General features: G+C 40.9%; 1 protein-coding gene across 2 annotated transcripts in view; it reads left to right on the top strand.

Moving 5' to 3' along the window:
- VPS41 (VPS41 subunit of HOPS complex) overlaps positions 1–23121 on the top strand; it is a 134384-nt gene that overhangs the window by 79018 nt on the left and 32245 nt on the right. For both annotated transcript variants that reach the window (XM_066627387.1, XM_066627386.1), the window contains exons 10-17: positions 1308–1374; positions 6018–6115; positions 9540–9669; positions 10699–10814; positions 13020–13076; positions 19414–19475; positions 20005–20086; positions 22960–23052. In XM_066627387.1, coding sequence (XP_066483484.1) covers positions 1308–1374; positions 6018–6115; positions 9540–9669; positions 10699–10814; positions 13020–13076; positions 19414–19475; positions 20005–20086; positions 22960–23052 — 705 coding nt within the window. The remainder of the gene's footprint in view (positions 1–1307; positions 1375–6017; positions 6116–9539; positions 9670–10698; positions 10815–13019; positions 13077–19413; positions 19476–20004; positions 20087–22959; positions 23053–23121) is intronic.

Genomic DNA, 23121 nt, shown 5'->3' with positions numbered 1-23121 from the left:
TGTCTTTGTAATAAATGCTTGCTGCTATCACAGACAAACAGAGGATTATTTCTGAAAAGTGAAGGCGATAGGGGGAAAAAAAGAAGGGAATTTGATTTGACTACTGTGCAGAGAACTCCTGCTGCCATAGAAATGTCATTGGATTGACCTTCATAAGAAGGAATAATGACAAATACCCAGTGGTCAGACAGATTTCTCTGAGCGTGTGCAGTAGGCAAGGTTGCGGGATGATCTTCCTTTCTTTGTCTTCCAGAGATTTGCTCTGAGCACGGTTAAAAGAGAAATTCATTAACTATGTTTAGTCTAGGCAAAAAGTGCTTAGCAGAATGTTTTGGCAAGCCTTTCTCATCTGGCCTTTCTTCTAAGGGTAGTTAAACCTGTGGGAATGGGATGTTGAATGCATTAGGGAGGCCACAGAAAACAATTAGCCCCAAATTAGTTCCTGTGTTCCCAAAACAGTTTTCTACAAAGCAGTAGTAGATGAGAAATCAAGAGATGTCATCTCTGAAGGAGAATGGACGCTAAATAAGTTCCTTAGCCTGCAATCCTATATGCACTTCCCTGGGAATAAGCCCCATTGAACACAACGGAACTTACTTCTGAGTAGTCATGCCTATGATTGTCCAGTTAATAGCTTTTAAAAAAGTCTAATGCACCATACAGTTCTGTCAGCATTTTTATCCTAAGTTTATTATATGACATGCATTTTCTAACTCCACAATCAAGTTACTTCTATATGTTTTTAAACTATCATGCAATTGCTCATAATGTTAACCTACAGTGAGCACTTCTGAAAGCAGAAAAACATTGCCCTGCTGTGGTAAAAAAATAATAATCAAACAAGAAACAAATGATCTATGCCAGATCTTAAAGACTGTGAGATTTGTGGTGGCATCAACCTTTATAGTCAGGAATCTTTTATCAGATAGATTTTATGACATACTCTTGTCCTACAAAAATTCACACTGCATAAATTAGTATTTAAGTTGTCCCAGAACTTTTTCGTTTTTGCTACAACTTGCTAATATGGCTACTTGTCTGTAATAAGTGAAAGCAATTATAGTAACATTGATGCTATATTTACAAATACAAGGAAGGCCATACTCTTCCAGACTTTCATCCCACCTGATCCTTCTTGACTTTGAGAGAAGAGTTTTGTACCAGTTACAAGAAACAGAGTTTCTTAAAATGCCATCTCTACTGAAATCATAATTGCCCTGTTTGCAACATTTGCCTATATGCAGGTCTGAACTCTGTGTCCTGAAGCGGAATTCCAAATTGCCATTAATTAATATACTGTTTTATAGATATGCTCGGTAAAAGAACGACATGCCAGTGAAATGCGAGACCTGCCTAGTCGTTACGTGGAAATAGGTATGAGCACAACATGTTTGTTGTGAACGTTCAGATAAGCATAATATGTGTAAAAATCATGTTTTTTGCTTGATCTTTTAAAAAATGTAAACCTTATTTGTGGCAGCATAATTCAGAGTATGCAGAACACTTCTATTCTGCTATCAGATAGTCTCTGGGGAAAACTGGTAATCCATTCCTAAAGAAAAGAGATGCAGTTTACTTTAGAGACTAGATGGCTTGGCTAGATTGCTCGGTTTGGTGGTGATTTGGTCACGTTTGTGTGTAAATCAGGGTAGTTACTTCTCCACCTGATATGTTGTAGTCTGATTTCCACCACTGTTACAACTTCTGTCAGAAAGGAGGTTGCATACATGTGGCCTGTGTGACAAGTGAAGAGATACAGTTTGGAATGTAGCATACAGATAGATGACGAATGCTATTTAACCATATTCTTTTGACACACCAAGGAAATGGCAAGGGTGGAAGGAGAAGAGCTGTGTTGTCATAAATCTGCCCAGGCACATATTGTAAGGGTGGGGTATTTGTGGAGACAGCTTCTTTATCTTCCCTCTTCCAGCCCACAGTCTTCCCTACATATCTGAGGATCAGTGCTTTATCTCACTTAGCTGCTAACAATCTGTTTGAGATTTCCCGTTCTGGTTTCAGGTCACAGCACTCTGGCTCTGCTGAATGATGTGAGCATCACTCTTAAGCATGGTTTGGAAGAGGCTGAGAGAAGGTTGTCATCTATCCATGTCTTAATAGAGATTACAATACCTCTTGATACCATTTAGGGGCATCTTGCTTAGGAATCTTGTATTGTACAAGAACATCTGTTTGATTCATGGTAGTCTAGTCTTTTAACTTTCAGACACTTAATGATATCCAGGTTAATCATAAGAGGCAGCCCAGTGATCAACTGGAATTTTTTTCTTCTTTTTGTTGTTGTTGACTAAAGTGTAGTATATCAAGTACATTATGGCTGGTTCTCATAGTACCCTAGTACGGGAAGTGAGCGTTGAGTTTGCCACCTGTCTCTTAAACCAACATGCTTGGTGTAAACCAATGTCTGTGCATCTACATTCATACCCAGGTAAACCTTTTTCATCTGATCCCTCCAGCACATTTTGTGGCAGATGAATACATGAGCGAGGCTATTCATGGATGAGCATCCACACATAAGACCTACTTCCTGCAAAATGTTCTATGGACAAGGATGTCCTCTTGTTTGGACCTGAGGCTTGATCCCATGTCCTACCTGCCAGAGTCACGTAGAGTCCTCTACTGTTGATCCTGGTCTGATTAGGTCTGATTCATGTACACAGCTGCACAAGAGGTTTGCAGTTGCAAGAACTGCTCTTCTAAATAGAGTATTATATGGACCTGCTCTCACTGTGTAGGTGGATGGACACATGCATGTGTCACAAAAGTTTATAAATAACCGTCCATAACAGCCCTGTCATTCAAGAGGCTTGCATAATACCAGAACCAGGGGACATCCACTAAAATTGAGTGTTGGGCGGGTTAGGACAGACAAAAGAAAATATTTCTTTACTCAGCGTGTGGTCGGTCTGTGGAACTCCTTGCCACAGGGTGTGGTGCTGGCGTCTAGCCTAGACGCCTTTAAAAGGGGATTGGACGAGTTTCTGGAGGAAAAATCCATTATGGGGTACAAGCCATGATGTGTATATGCAACCTCCTGATTTTAGAAATGGGTTAAGTCAGAATGCCAGATGTAGGGGAGGGCACCAGGATGAGGTCTCTTGTTATCTGGTGTGCTCCCTGGGGCATTTGGTGGGCCGCTGTGAGATACAGGAAGCTGGACTAGATGGGCCTATGGCCTGATCCAGTGGGGCTGTTCTTATGTTCTTATGTCATGATTATTCCAAAATAAGAACCACTTTGTGCATTTTTGGGAAAGACACATTGCTTTGTGTCCACTTGGAAGTGCTGATGATGTGAAGCATTGACCATGAAACCTTTGGGCTGGCTACAAAGTAGTTTGCTGAACTTTTTGCTTGTGAAGAAAATAGTGGAAGATAGCTGCAATGTCTTCCAAAAGTGCTCTGCAGAGACATGTGCATGCAGACTATTAGATTTTTGGGTAGTAGTTTGTTAGGGGAAAGATTTAAGACAAAAGTTATGATTGCATTCCACCCCCTGTGCCCGTCTGCCAGATATATTGTATAAGCCTTAGCTTTAACTTCCAATCTGCCTCTACATTGGCTTTGTCATATAACAATCGGTCTGTCCTATTATAACATTCAAGAAACTAGGCTCTGCCAGATTCTCTGGTTTACTTGAGGTTGTTCTTGGGACAGGCTCCCATTTGTCCCCTGTGCCTGGATAGATGGTTCCTATTGGATTCCTGACTATCCAGTCTTCATAGGTCATTACTTTTTTTTAAGGGCTTTCAGTATGTCACAGATAGAGTGATGCTCTAAGTCCTCCCTGCTACCTCCTACAGCACCTGACAGTCTGCCACAGGAGCTAATAATTCCCACTTAAAGTTAACTGTTGCACTTGAATTGTGTGTCTGATGCAGCACAAGTCCTTATGGTGATAACAGTATATTCCAGTTTGGCGTTGTATAAGTGTATTTTATGCTGGCTTACTCCTTGGGGAAGGAAAAGAGAAAAACCCCAAACACTTGCCTTCTAAGTTTTATTACCTCTGGAGCACTGTATTATAAAGTACTCTTTCCTCAACTTCTTGTTCTGTAGTAGTGCTCTGGTCACTTTTATAGAAAAATAAGACCGCAGCAGCAGTGTAATTGCTTCTAAATTTGACCGCCCTTGTATGAAAGTAAAACAACATCCCATTTAAGCTTTCTTAAATATGCTTCAATTGGTATTGAAGAATAATGCTGGATTTATGCATAACATTTAGGAATAAAATCTTGTCAGGTTTGACTCTGTGAAAGGGTGTGTTGAATGTGCAGCTCACTTGTCACATCTTTCCATTTAAGAGAAATGCAATCATTTCCTACTTTGTCTCTTTTTACATTTTCCAATTCATTGCTTGCCTGGTTCTTAATTTATAACCATAAATAAGCTCCAGCAGAGATCGCAGCTAGGTGAGCAAAGATGTTTGCTGGATGAACTGATCATCTGGGCTCAGCAATGTTGGCTACATTCTGTTCAGTTTTGAGTGGAAGGAAGGACAGATGCTGGATTTTGAAACTGAACATAACCTCTTCTTAAAAACAAGAAGGGTGTTGTGTGTTGTGGTCCTCACTGAGTAGTGTTGTGTGTGTGAGTGAGTGGTCCTCACTGAGTGTGTCCTCACTGAGTGTGTTGTTGTCTTCACTGAGCCTGGATAACATTTGGGGTTGATTCAGTGCCAATACAAATGCAGCCCCTACATGTGATAATTCCCATTAGACTCAGTTTCCCCTCCTCTTGCCCCCTCTCAGCTGGTGTACAAGCTGCACTATAAGCCGTTACAAGTCTAGGAGGTCTGTGTGCTTTTCCCTTATCCTGATCCACCCTGTCTTCCCTGCATGAGACAAAGTGCTCATTTCTCACTCATTTCTTCACTCACCCTTTTTGGGGGAGTTTTCAAAGTTTAAATTATAATACTTTGTTCTGGGGAAGTTAGATTTTGTTTAGAAATTTACCTTCCCTGTTTTGTTTGATCATGAATTATGCAGTTATGATGGTTGGAGCTTTTTGATTGCAATTTTTCCCCATGTTTAGTAGCATCATCTCTTTAGTGCATAAAAAAATTAAAAAACAAGCAAATCATCTTTCCTAATTACTTTTTTCAAGTATCCATATTTTCATGTATTCAAAACCACCTTGGATATAAAAAGAATGTCCTTATGAGACATTTTTACTATTTCATTCACCATATCTGTCCAGAATTTTTTTTTACATGACTGCAAATCAGGATTGTGCCACTTCCAACAGTTATACATACATGCCAAACACATGTGTGTGTAAGATGGCTACAATATTAAAGTTACAAATAACTTTCCTTGAATATTAAACTGGTCATATGTCTAGCCATATTATTCAGTAGCCGTAGCTGTTGCTGTTCATTCTATTCCAGTGGTTCTTAAACTTTGTAGTGCTGGGACCCACTTTTTAGAATAAAAAATCTGTCTGGACCATCAGAAGTGATGTCATTAACCCAAAGTGATGTCATGGCCGGAAATGACATCATCAAGCAGGGAAATTTTTAACTCGCCATACAACAAAATCAAATCTAGTTAAGTAAGCAAGGGCGCAATCCTAACTATCAGTTAGGCCCGCACAAGTCCCTTGCGCCAGCTCAGGAGGGTTGCAAACGTGCCGTAAAGCACATTCACGCCTCCTAATGTGTCAGCTGGGCCACACAGTTTGAGATACATTGTTCTATCCTATTGGTATTTGGATTTACAGGATATTTGCCTAGGATGAAAACTTATATGCTGCCATTCAAAACTGCACACTTTTGGGGGGGGACACGGGAATAGCAAAATATACATCTGAATTTGTTTTTTGGAAAGTCAGATGAATGCTGATCTGTGTAAGGGAAGTTCTTAATATCAATTGTATAAGAATTATGATGCTTCTTGCGCACTGGAAGTGCTACACAGTATAAGTGTTGCTTTATACAATTAATGCAATTAGTGCTTTGGTTTTATCACTAAGGCCTGTTTCTTTTTTGCCATTCAGTTTCCCAGTTCAATACTGAATTTTACATTAGTGGAGTGGCACCTCTCTGTGACCAGCTTGTCATTCTTTCCTATGTAAAGGAGATTTCTGAGAAAACTGTAAGTATTGTCAAATATGTAACTAACAAAATGTGCACACATGTACACATGTACTCACACGCCATTAGCCAGGTGTGAACTAGGTTTCCAGATCTGATTATTTGTAAAATGGTGGTTATTCATTTAGACTGCAGTTTCCACTTGCCACACATTTTTCTGGGTGTAAGTCTCAGCGGGCCAAGTACAGCCTGCTTCTGGGGAAGTATGGAGGACAAACCTATCAATGGCTGCTGTTCATTATAGCTATATGCCATGGCCAGGTTCAGTGACAGTACGGCTGTGGAGACCCGTTGCAGAGGAACAACAGCAGGAGTATTGCCTTCACTTCCCATTTCTGGACTACCCAGAGGTATCTAGTTGGCCACTGTGAGAAACAGGATGCTGGACTAAAGCCTTTGGCTTGATCCAGCACCGCTTCTCATATGTCCTTATGTATGTAGAGGATTCCAGATTTCTGACTTGACATAACAATTCCAGAATGCGTGCAGATAGTCGTCATGCTTCCAACGCTAGCTAACTGGCAGCCATCAGTGCAACTCTTCTTTCTATTTGTGTGATACGGCTGTGTCCCATAAATAACTTTCTCTGGTCTGGCAAAAATGAGGAATGTTCTAACAAGAGACCATAAAACAGTATCCTGTGGACCATTCATGGGTCCTACTAGAACAGCAGTGCTGTTCTGTGCCACTCACTGGCCCAGTAGTAAAGGTTGAACTTTGGACTCCAGGCAAACTGTGTTCACATATACTAGGTTAGGTGGATGCTGTTTTAGCTTTCGCAGTGCAAACTATTTGTGCTGTGGTAGCAAAAGTGGCTGACTCAAAGGTTTGTCCGTGTTGTGGGAAGCTGTGGATAAAATTCCATGTTTGTTTTTTGTCCGTAATCTTTTGCGTGCCTATGAAGACAAATTAAAGCTGAACGGAGGAAGGGCACATTGGCATTGCACATTCTTTTACATAAGGCTAGGAAAGATTATTGGCTTCAACAAGCACTGGGATCCTTCTAAGTGATGTGGGAAGAACAACTATTTGGTACTGTTGTCTCATTCAGATCTGTTCCAATTGAAAAAAAATGTATCAGATCACCACCTCTCCTCAGAACTGAATCTCCCCATGTCTTCATGACGCATTAGTTTCACAATACAAAACTGAAAGGGAAGGGGAAAGGAAGAGGGAAAACCCTTGAAGTTACAGCATTAAGAGTGGCAGATGCTCTTAATCATTTCCTTGATAGCAAACCAGCATTAGACAGTCATTGCTATAGTAACCTTGAGCAACTGGGTGCAGGCTGTTGCTAGGCAATGAAATGCCGGTGGCTCAAGGTAACGCTCAAACCTATTGAAATCAATAGGGTCAGCTTCTAGCCCTCTTGCAGGACAGCCAGATTATTATTTTTTATTATTTTTAAGAAAGGAACAAAGGTGCTCGTGCAGCTTCTCCCAGAAGAGATAATACTGTAGTTCTTCTCTGTGAGCTGAGTCTAAGAAATCAAGCTAGCAGATGAAGAAGGGAATGAAGCTAAAAAGTAGGGAGAAAATAGAATGCAATTAATGGGGAGTAGCAGTGCTTGTGAGTAGAAGCAAGGAAGAAGTCAGCAATCTGACCCATAGAGCCTGACCTGCGTCTTACCAAAAGCCTGAGACTTGGAAGTGCCTTTTTTCACAGCAGTCGTATGGCCTAGATAGCTATCAGCTACTTATGACATCTGAATAACAGCTTATCTAATAATATACATATTGCGAACACCCAATATGGGTAAAACCAGACAACGTTTGAGATAATAAGTGAATCCACGTGGAATAACTATTATGGCCTAAAACTGGACTCTCCAAACCCTGACCGGGGGGCCAAATCCAGCCCGTGGGAGGGTTTTATCCGGCCCCCGAAGTTCCCCAGCGTCTCAGGGCTAAAAATAACTCAAAAAGATGCACTTCTGGGTATATACCGCATTCAGACACAAGAGGTTCTGAATGTAATGAAGGGAAAAAATTATTCCATTACATCGCATTACATTCAACACCTCCAGTAGCTGAATGCGATATATACCGATACTGAGAGACTTGGAATATAAATATAATGTTCGTTAAACTTCAAACGGAGCAGGAAAAAAGTTTGAGATTTTCTTCGTAGGTTACTTGTTGCATTTTCCAAATTCATTCCCCCCCTCTTCCTGTGCAAGTCAATTTTGCCCTCTGTTCTCATCTTCCTTCCACCTCCATTCACTTATTGTATTCAGTCATCAGTTCTCCATGTATTTATTATTTATTTATTTTCTGGCCCTCAACACTGTGTCAGCTATATTATGCGGCTCTTGTGCCAAAATATTTAGAGACTCCTGACCTAGAATAATTTGTCACCTACAGCCTGCCCCTTTACTGAGCTGTCACTCTTTTTACAAGTTATGCTTCTCAGATGTATATCTAAATTAGGTTATATGTACACGCAAGTAAATCATATTTGTAGCCACGTGTGGCAAGGGGTACCTGTGTCACGTAACAGACGTTGTTCACAGATCACAGAGCAGACAGCACTACTGCTGATCCCAGATCAGACTCCCAAAAAGGAACCCCATGAGCCACTGCAATACTACCTAGCCTGTTTCCAGTTTAATTAACACCTACTAAATGCCCAGCACACTTTCTGCCCAAACTTGAAATTCCACAAATGGTTTCTGCCTCTTCCACAAAGTTGTGACCTTCTGATGACCTGATTGAGATTTCCCAGTACTGAGGGCATTGAACTCTTTTGTCTTCTGTTAGGTAAATAAAAGGTAAAGGTTTCACAGTCATATCTGACCCTAGGGGGCAGTGCTCATCTCTGTCTCAAAGCTGAAGGAGTCAGCGTTGTCCGAAGACATTTTTCGTGGTCATGTGGCTTGCATGACTAAACGCCGAAGTGCACAGAACGCTGTTATCTTCCCATCGAAGTGGTACCTATGATGCAGGTCATTCAGAACCATTGTAATAGGCCTATTGAAAATCAAACTCAATACAAATAATGCAGTACCATAGAAATGATGCCAACATATTTTCTTGGGCTATATTGGATGTTGGCAGTAGTGAATCCAACCCAAAGACAGTACATTAGAGAAAGGCAACTGGGGCATCAGTGGCTTCTCATTTGGACTGTTGCATTTTCATCAGTTGCTTTCTGTCTAGCCAAGGCAAAGATGTTCAGGTGGCAGCACTGTGCAAAATGCCTTCTGGAGACCTTATAGAGATACGGTCAGAGTGAAAACAAGGCTTTGTGAAATAGGAAATGCAGGTAACTGTATAAGGCAGTTCCAATCAGGGTTTGTTCGTTAACTGTTTGTGCAAGAAGACCTTGGTTGCACATGATACTATTCAAATCTCTGTTTTGGATATGTTGTAAAATATCAGTAACACAGTGTATGCATTTTTTCTGCATTTTTTTTTTCCTTCCAGAAAACAGAATGTTGTTCCAGACCTAGGCTGGATATAATCCAGCCTTTTCCTGAATCTTGTGAAGAAATCTCTTCTGATGCATTAACGGTGAGAGGCTTCCAAGAAAATGAATGTCGAGATTATCGTTTAGGTGAGAATTTCAGTTGTTTGGCCATCCTTATTTTTTTGTCTGTTATAGTTTTGTGCCCAATTTGAGTTAAGAGCCTTTGTTCCATAATGGTATTGGCCTATGGGACAAATAATGGTAAGAGTGGGATTAGGTTGTTAGGTCCATCTGCAATAGATAGCATCCACAGTTTCCTGTTCCAGAGGAAGGGAAACTGTGGATGCCACCCACGGTCAGAGAGTTAAGTGCTACAAATGTATCGAGCATGATTCTGAGAGCTTTGCCAGTGATATGTATTATGGATATATTTTCTTGATCTACGTAGAACAGTGGTGCTAAGAAATTGATCCCTTGATTCCATTCTCTTTGTATTGGGCCATTATTAATGTTTGCAGTTTACTAACGATAGCGAAGACAAGGAAATGTTTGCAGAGACTCATTGTTTGTTGGGAACAAATCAAATTTTTTGTTCCTGTTTTGTTTGTGGGGATGTTCTTAAGTTTGTGTTTTGCAATCTGCACAATGAATTGCAGAACCGCTGGTGAACAGCTTTAATTTACTCAAGCAGACAAAAGAAACAGACAAAAGAAAATATTTCTTTACTCAGCGTGTGGTCGGTCTGTGGAACTCCTTGCCACAGGATGTGGTGCTGGCGTCTAGCCTAGACGCCTTTAAAAGGGGATTGGACGAGTTTCTGGAGGAAAAATCCATTATGGGGTACAAGCCATGATGTGTATGCGCAACCTCCTGATTTTAGAAATGGGTTAAGTCAGAATGCCAGATGTAGGGGAGGGCACCAGGATGAGGTCTCTTGTTATCTGGTGTGCTCCCTGGGGCATTTGGTGGGCCGCTGTGAGATACAGGAAGCCGGACTAGATGGGCCTATGGCCTGATCCAGTGGGGCTGTTCTTATGTTCTTATGTTCTTAAGCATAAGGCATCCCAAACAGTTTTCTTCAGCAGGACGGTTAACGTGTCCGTGTTTTGTCCTTATGACTACAACCAAGCTTCAACAATGGGAAAATGGATGAAACTGTCTCTGTATCTTTTCTAGAGTATTCAGAAGGTGAATCACTTTTTTATATCATCAGTCCGAGAGACGTTGTTGTGGCCAAAGAACGAGACCAAGATGACCATATCGAATGGCTCCTTGAGAAAAAGAAATATGAAGTAAGTTCCAAATTTTGCTACTCTTAAGTCTTGTTAATGTAAATGAAAATATTTTATGTAATGTCTTGTTTATCCATGTTGTAACCTTTTCAGTATTCTCAGTACAGTTCAAGTTCATGTGAGGCAATAGTGCCAGTGTTAGAATAGACCTTTGAGTGTTTAGGTCAGCAGTTCCCAAACCCCTGCTCGGACTTTGGGAATGAGCTAAGATTTGGCAGGGGCAGGGCAGGGGCGGTTGCCAATTGGAACCCTGTGGAGCTGCAGGGAGGCTTGCAGAGGGGGCTTCAGGCATGAAGCCCCTCCTGGATGCCAGCACAACCCTCTGGGTAAGTAGAATGCCACTGGGTCCCAGTGGCAGCACGATTGCTGCAGTGCCGTTGGGGCATCCATTCCTGGGCCATTCCCCTTAAGGGGGAGCGGTCCATTTCTGGTTCCCTGGTGGGTCTTGACCCACCAGTTTGGGAACCTCTGGTTTAGGTATTTGGAAATAAGGGCATATAACCTTGACCTCAAAAAATTGAGTTAAATAAATCATAGTGACTTTGAAGGATTGTATCCACTCCAGTCATACCTCATCTTCCAGTGTTTGTTATAATGTCTAAAGCAGAAATTCTCAAACTTTTCCCCTCCACATCCCACTTGGTAGACCACAACCACCATGTTGCACCCTATAATGCCTTGCAGCTTCTGGGTTACCCCAGCCTGAGACCAGGAAGCCACAAGGCATTCTGGGGTGCAACATGGTGAACAAAGTTTCCGCTTTCCCATACTAGTAGCAGCTCTGTTGGGCTGATCCTGCTCCTGGGAGCAGCACTCAACAAAAGCACAAGTGCTGGGAGGAGAGGTAGCCAGTTAGTGCCCATGCCAATGGTGATGCCCATGCTGTTGGACTCCAAGGCAACCGAGCACAGTCGGCCCACCACCGCTAGCAGGATGTCTGGGCTGCAGTGCAAACTACAAATCTGAACATCACTTGTGTCACTTCCGCCCAACAGCCACATTGGAAAGGAAGCAGTCCTCTGAGCCATACTTCCACCCTGACTTGTTACTGCCACTTACCTCCATTTCTGTCAAAGGTGAAAGAACCTTTCTCTCCCTTGCCTGCTTCTAGTTAGCTAGGAATGCTTGCACCTTCCTGGGTGAATCATCATGCACCAGAATGCCTTTCAGCTTCTAGGTGACACCTTATAATGCCTTGTGGTGCCACAGCCAGTGGCCTGAGGCCCACAAAAAATCAGGTAGTGACCCACAGTTTGAGAACCACTGGTCTAAAGGGTGCATGTCATATCATACGTGCCATTTAGATATTACTGCAACTATATGTTTAATTTTTTAAAAAAGATTTATAAACTGCTTTTCCCAGAGCTCAAAGTGGTGTACAATATAGCAATAAAATAACTAAAAACGTAACAGTACAATAAGATAAGAACATGGTCCTGTGTTAAAGGTTCTTTGAATGTCTCTATTCTGTGAATTAATTGAGTTGAGCAGCTATTTCTGTGCCTGATTCATTTATAGCATTTTTTTGTTTGTGGTATGTTAGTCTGAAAACATGCAGGCAGGTTAATTGTTCCCAGGAAACAAATGTGTTTGTCCAGGGAGTCCTACAGCATCCACAATACACTGTTCCATGGGATTCTAAAGGCTTTCAGAAATATTCTACCCAAAGTCCTCTAAGGTTTAATAGGGAGGGAATAGCTTGTGTTGTAACCCATATTAAGCTTTCACTTTTCATTTTGGGCAGCAGGAAGCCAGCTCTATTTCTACACACATGGGGTAGTTTAGTAACTGTGCCTCAAATTAAACATAATGAAAAATCATTTTCTTACTAGTGAGGGATTTATTCTTTCTCTTTTCGCTGAGCGCTAGGAAAATCAAGATACCTTTTTGACCCATCTCTTCCTTGAACAGATTTTTGTTAGGAAATGTAACTTGGGCAATTGCACTTTAGATGGTGCCATCCTTCTGAAATTTGATCGTGATATACTAATGTGGAATGAACCCAGATGGAAATCAAAGTAGTATCTTTTTGGTTAACAATTACTTTTGTTAGACTAGGAATTCAAAGCTGTTCATCGAACCATGACATTAAGCAGTCTAGTGTTTTCAGACACAAGGCATAAGAAACAAAAGGCATCTCTATAGCTCTTTGTACAGAAGTTTTGAGTAGTTGGATTGGATATCATTTTTGATTGTATTATATAGGAGGCTTTGATGGCAGCTGAGATCAGTCAGAAGACTATAAAAAAACACAAGATTCAGGTAAGTTGAAATACTTGAGTCTGAAATTAAAGCTCCCTGCTCTTCAGAGAGAAATGTAGTATTTCGAATGGGTCCGTAGGCCAAAACAAACATTAAGGGTGCAATCTTAACCCGTTTTCCAGCACTGACATAAGGGCAATGCAGCTCTGAGGTAAGGGAACAAACATTCCCTTACTTTGAGGAGGCCTCCATAAGTGACACCCAACTGCAGGATGCAGCACATGTCCCACTAGCACAGCTATGCCAGTGTTGGAAAGTGGGTTAGGATTTGGGCCTAAGTTTAGGACATATTCCTAGTTTCTCCCAGATCCACCTGTAATATCTGCTACTGCTGAATTGCCTCTTGATGTCATATACCATGTTTCCCATCCCCCTGCCAGAGAAGCAAATGATGTGGAGTAGAGGTGGAGAAATAATTGAATATTATGACATCAGGATATGGGGGAGATGTGCTCAATGTTTCCAACAGGTAAGAGGGGGTTCTAGACACATGGCAATTTTTTTTTTTCAGTCCAAGTTACATGTTTATCATAACTAGTGTGCCCTGTAGTGGGTTGTACTCACTGTCCAGTCAGCGTTGTTGTGCTAATGTACCTAAGATCACAATTCTTTGTGTTTACTCAGAAAAAGTCCCATTTATTTTAATTGGATTTACTCCCAGGTAAATGTATATAAGATTGCAGCCCTAGTGAAGTAAGCAGTCAGGTAATTTACCTTGTTGAAGTTAAGAATGCCCAGGTTTGAATTTGAGCAAGGGCTTAAAAAGATCATGTAAAGGCATAAAGAAGATAATGCCTCTAATCATGTATTGAGTGCATGTTTTTTGGCACTGAGTAACCTCAGCCTGCTTTACCCATCTGAACTTTAGGAGTCAAGGATTCCATTTCAGGGTATTGCTTACTTCCAAGGAGGCTTGGCTCTTGGCACTGTTTTTTGTAGTTTGCTGAGAACTCCTTTTGCTATTAGATAGCTGATCATAGCTTCCCTCACATGGCTTCCCCAGGCTTCCCAATGCCTTAGGCATTAAAAACATCACTTCCAGTTACCTCTGGAAACCAGAAGTAGTGTTTTTAAGACCTTTTCAACCATTCTGAAACCCACAGAGGCTGCGGGCAGATGTGCATGGCCTCTGTGGGCTCCAGAAAGCTATCTGGAGGCGACTGGAGCGCAGCTCTGGTCACCTTCGGAGGCTTTAAAGGGGCCAAAACCACAGATTTTGGTATCTGCAGGGGGGTCTGAGAATGTATCCTTCACGGATACCGAGGCCCCACCTATACACTATATACTCTGGTTTTCTGAAGGAAAGACATGCACAAGAGCTCTGTAGTCCAGTGAACAAGAGCCCTGAGCAATTACCTTCTTAGCCATTGAGTCCTTGGATGGGTTACTACTCTGAGGCTGCAATCCTATGCACACTGACCTTGAATTAAGCTCAATTTAATTCTATGACACAACTTCTGAATAAATATGCCTAGGATTGTGCCGCAAGTCTCTGTAATATTTCAACCGAAAGTTGTGAAGGAAAAAAAATTAGTTTCGGAAGTATCCCACTGGAATCCTAGAGATTTGTAAATAAACTCTTAGAAGAGCAACTTGCTCTTCCCCTGGGACAAGTAGTAGTTCTCTCAGAATGAGTGCACAAGTTGCAACTCACACCTTTCCTTTTGTCTGTTGTATGTGGTGTTCTTTCACGTGGTCTTCTAGGATTGAGAAAGATAAAGGGAGAATGCTGAATAGCTCTTTCTTTTTCAGGGAAGAATTCAGGCTATCACTTTGGCATGTTTTAGCTTTCAGGCATTGTCACGGAGTGGCTCACCCATTTTTTTCCCTCCACAAGGCTACTGTAAACATTTTCTAATTGTTAACTATTCCTATGCATAACTTCTCTTGATGTTTTCTCCTTTACAATTAAATGTTCCTCACAAAGCATTTAGTGAAGGAATTGCTGGAACAAAGATACATTTGAGAGAGAGAGAGAGAGAGAGAGAGAGAGAGAGAGAGAGAGAGATGTTTCAAAACAACAACCACCCCCTCAAAAAAAAAAAACTTCACCGTCTTTAACTTCTTAGAGTTTCTTTCCTTTTTCCCAAATACTTTGGATTTTACTGTGGTCGTGTATCTTGATGTAGAAATGTGAGATTGTGCATTAAGAGTAAAAACGTATTCAGAGCAACAAAGAAGATTGCAAATGGAAAACCAGTAAAATGGGAAATCATATTCCACAGAAAGAATAGTGAAATTTAGTTCAATATGGTCAGATGCGATTGAAGCTAAAAATGGAGGACATTTCAAAGAGGAGGTAGAAGTCATAAAAACATGGTAAGAATTTGATGTTATAAGTGTTTGTGAGCGATGGTGCTTTAGTACATAGGCACGGTCCTCTGTATTTTTTTAAAATTTTTTATTATTTTCCAAAATAAAAACAAACAACAAATATAAACAAACACAAACTCAATACACAACACAAAAAAAACAAAGAAAGACACCGTTGGAGGGTGCAAGCAATCATATATCAATATATCTAATCAATCAATACATATCTTCTAATCTTGTGCTTCTTCTAGTTTAGCCTCTTAATATCATTTATCTATCATATCATATCCTGTATATCATGTATACAATATATTCATCTAAATGCCCTATCTTATACATCTACAGCTTCATTTTCAACCAAGCATAAAATGGTCTCCATTGCTCTACCTGTGTCTGCGCTATTGATCCAAAATCTCTGTAAGCCTATCCATTTCCGCCACATTCATTATTTTCTCTTTCATTGGAGAAATTAAATTAAATTCATCTTTCATTGGAATTTTAATATCTTTCCAGTATCTAACATATAAAATCCTTGCAGCAGTTAGTATCATAATAACTAAATACACATCATTATCTATAATATCTAAGGTAATATTAAGGAAAATTAACTCTGGTTTCAGCGGTATCGTAAATCCAACGATCTCTTGTATTGGATTCCTTACCATTTTCCAATATACTTGCATTTTTTTTACATGTCCACCGCATATGATAAAATGTCCCTTCTACACATTTACAGTTCCAACAATTTTTTGATATGTTCTGATTCATTTTTACCAGTTTTACTGGTGTCATGTACCATCTATAAAACATTTTATATACATTTTCTTTAAAATTTGTTGCTCTAATAAATTTTATATTATATTTCCAAATCTATTCCCATTGTTCTAATGTAATATTATGACCTATCCATATTTAACTTTTACAATTGAAGGGAGACTTTCTTTTGTTTTTGAGGTGAATTTAAGCCATTTATGTTGACAGAGTAAATACTCCATCCTCCCTCAACCGTCATGTTTCTTTTTACTTTTCACCTCTTTTTGTCTTCTTCTTGTTGCTATCAGTGAATGCCTCCTTGCCCCTCTAGTTTCTTCCTTTTTGATTCCTCAGTTATCTCTGAATCATCTGATTTCTTTTCTTCCAGCTCCATTTCTACACTTTCTAGTTCTTTTCTTCTTCCTCAGTTTCTTCTTTTCTCATCTCATCTTTCATCACTATACTCAAAAAATTTTATGCTTTTATTGTTGAATTTATATTATAGCTCTTTGACTGGAATTGAAAAAACATACCTTCCAGGAGAAGCCATCTATATGGTATTTGCTTTCCTCTTAAGAATTTTGCTAGCTCTTCATATTCTTTTCTCTTCTTTCTCACTCTCCAAGGGACATGTCTCACTTTTCTACCCAAATTTTCACTTTGCTACCCTTCACCATCCATTCCTTTTCCTGTGAGATCTTCAATATTTTATGTCTGTAAAAAGTTCTGATGAATTTCACATGGATTTCTCTTGGTAGTTCATGTTTTCTTAGATAAAAAGTGCTCACTCTTCTCGCTCAATCAAGATCCATGAGTATCTCTGTTGGCGTGTCAATCCACTCTGATATTAAATCACCAATCCGACGTTGTGTATCTTCTTCCCCTTTCTGTTCTGGTACATTTTGCATTCTCACCACTCAAGCTGCACTCTCCATTTGAATTTCCATTAAAGTTGCTTCTGCATCATATTGGTTCTGTTCTGTCTCCAGTATTCTAGATTGATCTTTTGTTGTCTTTTCTTCTAATTTTCTAATCTTTTGTGTATTCTCATCTGCTTGGCCTTTAACAGCTTTCAGTTGCACACAAAGATCATTTAGTTGTGTAGTTAAAACATCCAGACTAGCTTGAATCTGCAGAAATTGATTTGTGTGCTGCTGTCCCATCGCCACTAATTTTTCTATATTGTCTTGTATTGCCTGCTTCCAATCTTTCCCTTTCGGTTCCTCTTGTGTTAGTTTTCCCAAGCTTGACTCCAAGGCGGGAGAGCCCCTAACTTTCGCTCTTTTTCCTGTCATCCTTTTTCTTCCTTCTTATGTCTTCTTTCCTGTAAAACTCAAATATCTGTTATCACATATATCACTATCAGTTACCCTTGTATCACATCGCATCATCAAGAAATCAACTGTTCACCCATGAAAACCAACACAAGGAAATTTTAAGTCAAATAAACCTTTGCCCTGCAATATTTTTTAACGCCGCTAGATGTCCTCAGCATATCATCCTCCTTACTTCACTTGTCAAATCCTGTTGTTGTCCTTGCAATGTCTTTTTAACTCCACTAGATGTCCCGGATGTTCTATTCTTCTTATTCTGTTGTTTTGCTTCCAATGCTTACGTTTGTCGCTATATCAACCACATTCCTTTCCAGGAGATAGTAAGAGGAATTCAAAACAATAAACCACATTTGCAAAACAAAGAAATGCAGATCTCCAGTCCTCTCCACAGGCACTCCAAGATCTCCACAGGAAAACGAAACTGACCTTTCCAAAGCAGAGTTTATATTCCAAAACGATTAATTTGTAATCCAACGAGTTTTAGATTTGTAAAGTTAGAGTTATGCTCTCTTATTTCCATAACAAGCTCCGCAAATCTCCTCCAAAGCTTCTTCTCACACAAGCAAACAAGTGAATGGAGAAAGCCCCTCCTTCTTCTTAAGCAAAAGCTTAATCAGGCAGTCAATTAATCAATCAGTGCCACACACACAACAGAATAACACTCACTTAGTTCTTCCTACATCTTTCCCTGCCTGGGGCTTTCAGCTTAGTTTCAAGATGAATCCTCACCAACATTGATGGCTCGGTTCCCTTGGAGAAAAACAGCCCCTGGATGGACCCTTCTTCTCCGAAACCGTACACAATCTGTAGGATCAAATCTCTCCTGATCACAGATCCTCAAATCTCCTCAGAATCATGGTTTTTTGGGAGGAAATAGCATACTTTTTATAGCTAAAAAAGCTGTTAAAAAAAGCCCCGGAGGCGGGGCCAGAGGGCAGGGCCTGAGGGCCAGAGACAACTGAATGGCTGTGTTTTTCTTAGCACTTGAAAGCTCTTGGCATGGTCCTTTGTATTAATGCCCCATGCCTGTTGCATTCTGCATCAGACAAATGCAGGTCTGCATGTCTGCATCAGACAAATGCAGGTCTGTTGCATTCCTGCATCAGACAAATACAGGTCTGTTGCATTCCACCTGTTGGATCATTTTATCTGCACAAACAAGAGAAGTATCGCTAGAGAGCTGGGGAGGGGAAGCTAGATTGCCTTTAGGGAACCTGCGCCCTGAGAAAGAACTTTCCCATATACTGCCTAGGAAGTGCATAGAAGAATGCCGCTGCTTTTGCATGCTTTATTTATTTAAAATTTGTATCCAGCCTTTGCCCATTCACAAGGGAGGTGCTCAAAGTGGCTCACAACCACTGTTCCCTGTAAAGTCCACACACTTCCAAGCTGAGCTCTGTGCAGCACAGAGCTTGGCAATGCGGAAGATCTGCAATCATGTCGTCACTGAATATCTGGAATTGGTGTCGTGATGCACTCACAAAGCCATGCATCAAAGCCACATTTTCACTATCCATCTTCATTTAAACTTTGCTCCCCTGGTAACCTTGTCTTACATAGACTTAAGCTTGGTTCCTTCTCTTAGCCAGATCTTCACATTCTCCCATACTGGCTTTGCTTTGTTTTGTTTTCAGCTAGAAAAGGAACAAAACACATTTCCCAGTCTTTCCTTTTTAAAAAAAAGATTTTAGGATTAATTTTTAGAATTTAGTGTTTTAATAATTTTTAGCATTTAGTGCTTTAATAATATATGAACAAACTTGAATTTCTGAATAGGGATGGAAATTGGGATACCTCAATAAACTAAGTACTGGTTTTGAATTTAACGAATCACTTAGGCTATTTTGGTAGCCAAACCTTTGGCTGAGGAAGAATGTTTCTAATTTGGGCAGTTACTTTTAACTATCTGTAACTAATTATGCTCTCTTTTACCCCAGGACATTGGTTTAGCCTACATAAACCATCTAATGGAAATTGGAGAGTATGACCTGGCAGCACGGTAGTATTTTTAGTTGCTTGGATTGTGTGCTTCAGTGTGTTGTGCATGCCCCTCTGATTGTGTGGGCTGCTTCTGTGTGTACATTGTACTGATTACCTCATGATAGTTGCAATATACTAATGTGCAGATTGCTTGCTTGCAAGACTAACACTGATGTACTTTTGGCATAGATGCCAACAATGAAGGGCCACTGCCCTCAAACACCCTGTTCATGGAGGCCACACTTTCTCCTTTGTAGCTCTTTACTCATGGCAAATGGGTTTCCTAAGGGGAAGGCGTCCCATGACTTCCATGTACAGGAGGAAACCAAAGGGGCCCATGTGCCTATTGGACTCTGTATAGTGGTCACTGAACTTACGTTCTTAATGGTGATCTCATTCAGAGTAAGGAGCCATACAAAAAGTGATTCCCAAAAAACTTCTAAATGATGGCCAAATGATGCTGGCAAGCATAGGAGGACAGTGTTTTAGCAGTGAATATTTGGTCTGTAAACATTTCTTCTTTCTGCATACTCTCTTTTTGCACTTAGAAAATGTCAGAAAATCCTTGGCAAAAACACAGATCTCTGGGAGTTTGAAGTACATAGGTTTAAAGAAATTGGACAACTGAAGGTATGTTGGTTTGTAACTTGTTACAAAGCTATTCTGTGGTCTAAAACATTATTTGGTTCTTGTAAAAAAAAATGTTGCGTATATGTCAGTGATGACTAAGATTCAACTGAAGAGTTCCCACCTACATATTGACATTTACCTTTCATCTTTCTCATGTGTATTTGTTCATGGAAGCCCTTCTTCAAAAGAGGACTGCGTGGTGGGTCTCTGTGATCTCGTTACTCAAGGCCTATAGTACATCCTTTCTCATTAGTGACAGCAGCAAGAAGTAATTAAGTTTCAGTGTAATAGATGAGTTAGTGTTCCCTGCAAAAATCCAGGGTAAAAGGAGAGAATCCTGCCACTTCCTATATATTACTGGTATAGCAAACGAAGTACACTAATGGGTCGTGTTTGTTAGAAAGTGTTTAAGTTTGTCGGGGCCCCTCCCAGATGCCCTGACCCCCGACTTACCCTGGAGCAAGCACCCCATGCCCAGGATGGGGAGGCTTCCCTGCCCTTGAAGGGGGCAAAGCAGGCTGGCTCACCCCAACCAGCCAGAGGGGGCTGGCAGGGCAAACAAGGAACACTGCAGGAAACAAGCCAGGAAGAGGAAAGGCCTTTTCTGCCCCACCTGGAGGAAGGGGAGGGGCCAACGGGGGTGGGCTTGCTCCATAAAGCAGGAAGGCCAGGGATGAGAGGCAGTCAGTGTGAAGCAGGGAGCTGTGAGGTAAACAGCTCCTGCTCCTAGGCCAGGCTTGGCAGCTCTGCTAGGGAGGAGGACAAGGGTGCTAGAACCCCCTCCCCCTCCAGCCAATCGGAGGCCTCCCTGGGGGTGGAACAAGCCTGCTCCAGATGGGCCCCTACCAAGTTAATAAATTGCCCATGACACATGGCTAAAAGACTGTTGCTTTCCGAGCAGCAGAAAACATTTATGCACGGGCCCTTTGATAACACGTACACATTTTCTTGCCAAGTTTAATGTCTTCCTATTCAAACTCAGTAAGCCAAATGGGGCATATTATTAAGATCCCGTGGCAGGTGGTCCCTTGCTGCTTTTTGAGCTGTAAAATTCTGCTCGGGAATGTGAAGGTGTTGTAACATTACAGCCTTTCTCGTAACATCTGCCTTCTTATAGAATTAAAGATAGAGGGAGAGACAACAGCTCCATTTATGAGGGTTTTAGTGGGTTGGTGGGCACTTTGCCAGATTGGATGATAACCTCTCAGGTTTGTTTGCTTCCACTTCAGTCCAATAAGGGACCTCAGAAATGGGTGTAGGTAAAATTGTGATGTGCTGTTTTCACCATCACCACTCCCTTCTGGATTTATTTCCTTCCTGGATGTGAGTGTCTTGAGCAGACAGACTCCACTTATGCCATCCAGCAGACTGTAAAATTTAGAAATATTTGTAGGTTGTCCAAAAAGCCTTTCTGTTAAATTACTGCCTTTCTAAACAGTTGGTTGTTTTCACCTTTCTGAAAGCCGATCACAGAAAAACAGAAGGTGCCGCATGATGGGCTGCAAACTGCAGGGGTAGCATGAGCTATTTGTATACCTCTTTCAGTGTTGCTGGTCTACCTTAGGCTATTGCTAGACTTAATAAAAATGATGCAGTCAGCCAAATAACATCATCATCAATGTGTGTCCAGCATAATTACACAGAGGGTGCTCAGTTCTGTTTTATGTGATATTATGGGTTTTCGGGCTTGTATGTACAGGTTAGTTTTTGTCCTTTTGGCTTGCAGCATTTATAGTTCACTTTTAATACCTCTTGGAATTGTGTCTGGTAGTTGGCCCATTCTATGCTATGTCAGGATGTGTTGGGCTCAGTTTTGAATAACGAAATTGTCTCTGTATAATTTGATTCTGTTATTCTCCTATGCTTCATTTTCATTTCTGGAGTAAAAAAAATGCACAGATGTCCATTCGCAGATGTAGTGTCTTCCAGAGTTTGTTCCTAAATGCAATTCCATCCCTTCTAGAGATGTCCCAAGTTCTCTCAAGGAGGGAACCCAAATCTGCTCAGCACGATAGTGAAGTCCTGCACTGAGCTCAGTGTTCTCCGCAACCAATCCCATGACCCCACAATTTATGCAACAATCATTTTATTGGACGAGCTCTTGCATTCCAGAGCAGTCAACTTCTCTATTGAGCACCATTAATTTATCCATAATGTTGGGTTGGAGTTCTGGGGCAAATTGGGTGGAGTGACAGCATTTCTGTGTATATAGACTGCACATTTGGCACAAACTACAAGCAGAGAGAGAGAGAGAGAGAGAGAGACCTTTCTTCTTCCTGCTGACCAAGGAACTGCACTTGATTCCCTTTTATGGCCCAGCAGCTGTGGCATAAGACGAAGAAGATTGTGTGCTTAGCGGAAGAAGGTTTTGACCAGGATGGAGAAACTTCTGTGCCTCTAGAAGGGAATGAAGGAGAACTTCCCAAGTGCTAGTTAGCATGGCAACTGGACATCTAGGATGTTTTCCAGTTTGTTATATTGTTTGTGTTATGGATAGCCTGCACAACTTGTGACCCAGTAAGCAGCTCACCAGCTTGACTACTTCCCTTTTTACCTATCCCAGGGAGGCAGCAAATCCTCAGGCCTCAAGCTTAAGTCTGTGATGGGCTGCTTTCTGCTTGGTGGACCACACAAGCAGGCCTCATGTATTCATTTTTCAAACAAATAGTATCACAAATTTCAATTATTTGAATATCTTCATTATTTGAATTCGTGCTACAGAGAGAGCTATTTGAGTGTATTGCCTATGTAAACATTTTACTGAATTCCTGTTTTCCATAGCAATGTAGGAACTCTACTCTCCCCTCCCCCCAACTGCTTGGTTCTCTCTCAGATGAAATGTTGACTCTGTTTTGTTCTCCTTCCTTCCTTAGGCAATTAGTCGCTATTTGCCAAGACGGGATCCAGTCCTGAAACCTTTAATTTATGAAATGGTCCTACATGAATTTCTGGAGAGTGATTATGAGGTACCACATTCCATCTGATAGCCACTGGCATTAAAACAGTGGCTTAATTCTAAACAAGCTGTTACATTA

Source organism: Tiliqua scincoides, chromosome 5 (genome assembly GCF_035046505.1).
Source record: "Tiliqua scincoides isolate rTilSci1 chromosome 5, rTilSci1.hap2, whole genome shotgun sequence".
NCBI lineage: Eukaryota > Metazoa > Chordata > Lepidosauria > Squamata > Scincidae > Tiliqua > Tiliqua scincoides.
This window is presented reverse-complemented; position numbering and strand designations above follow the sequence as displayed.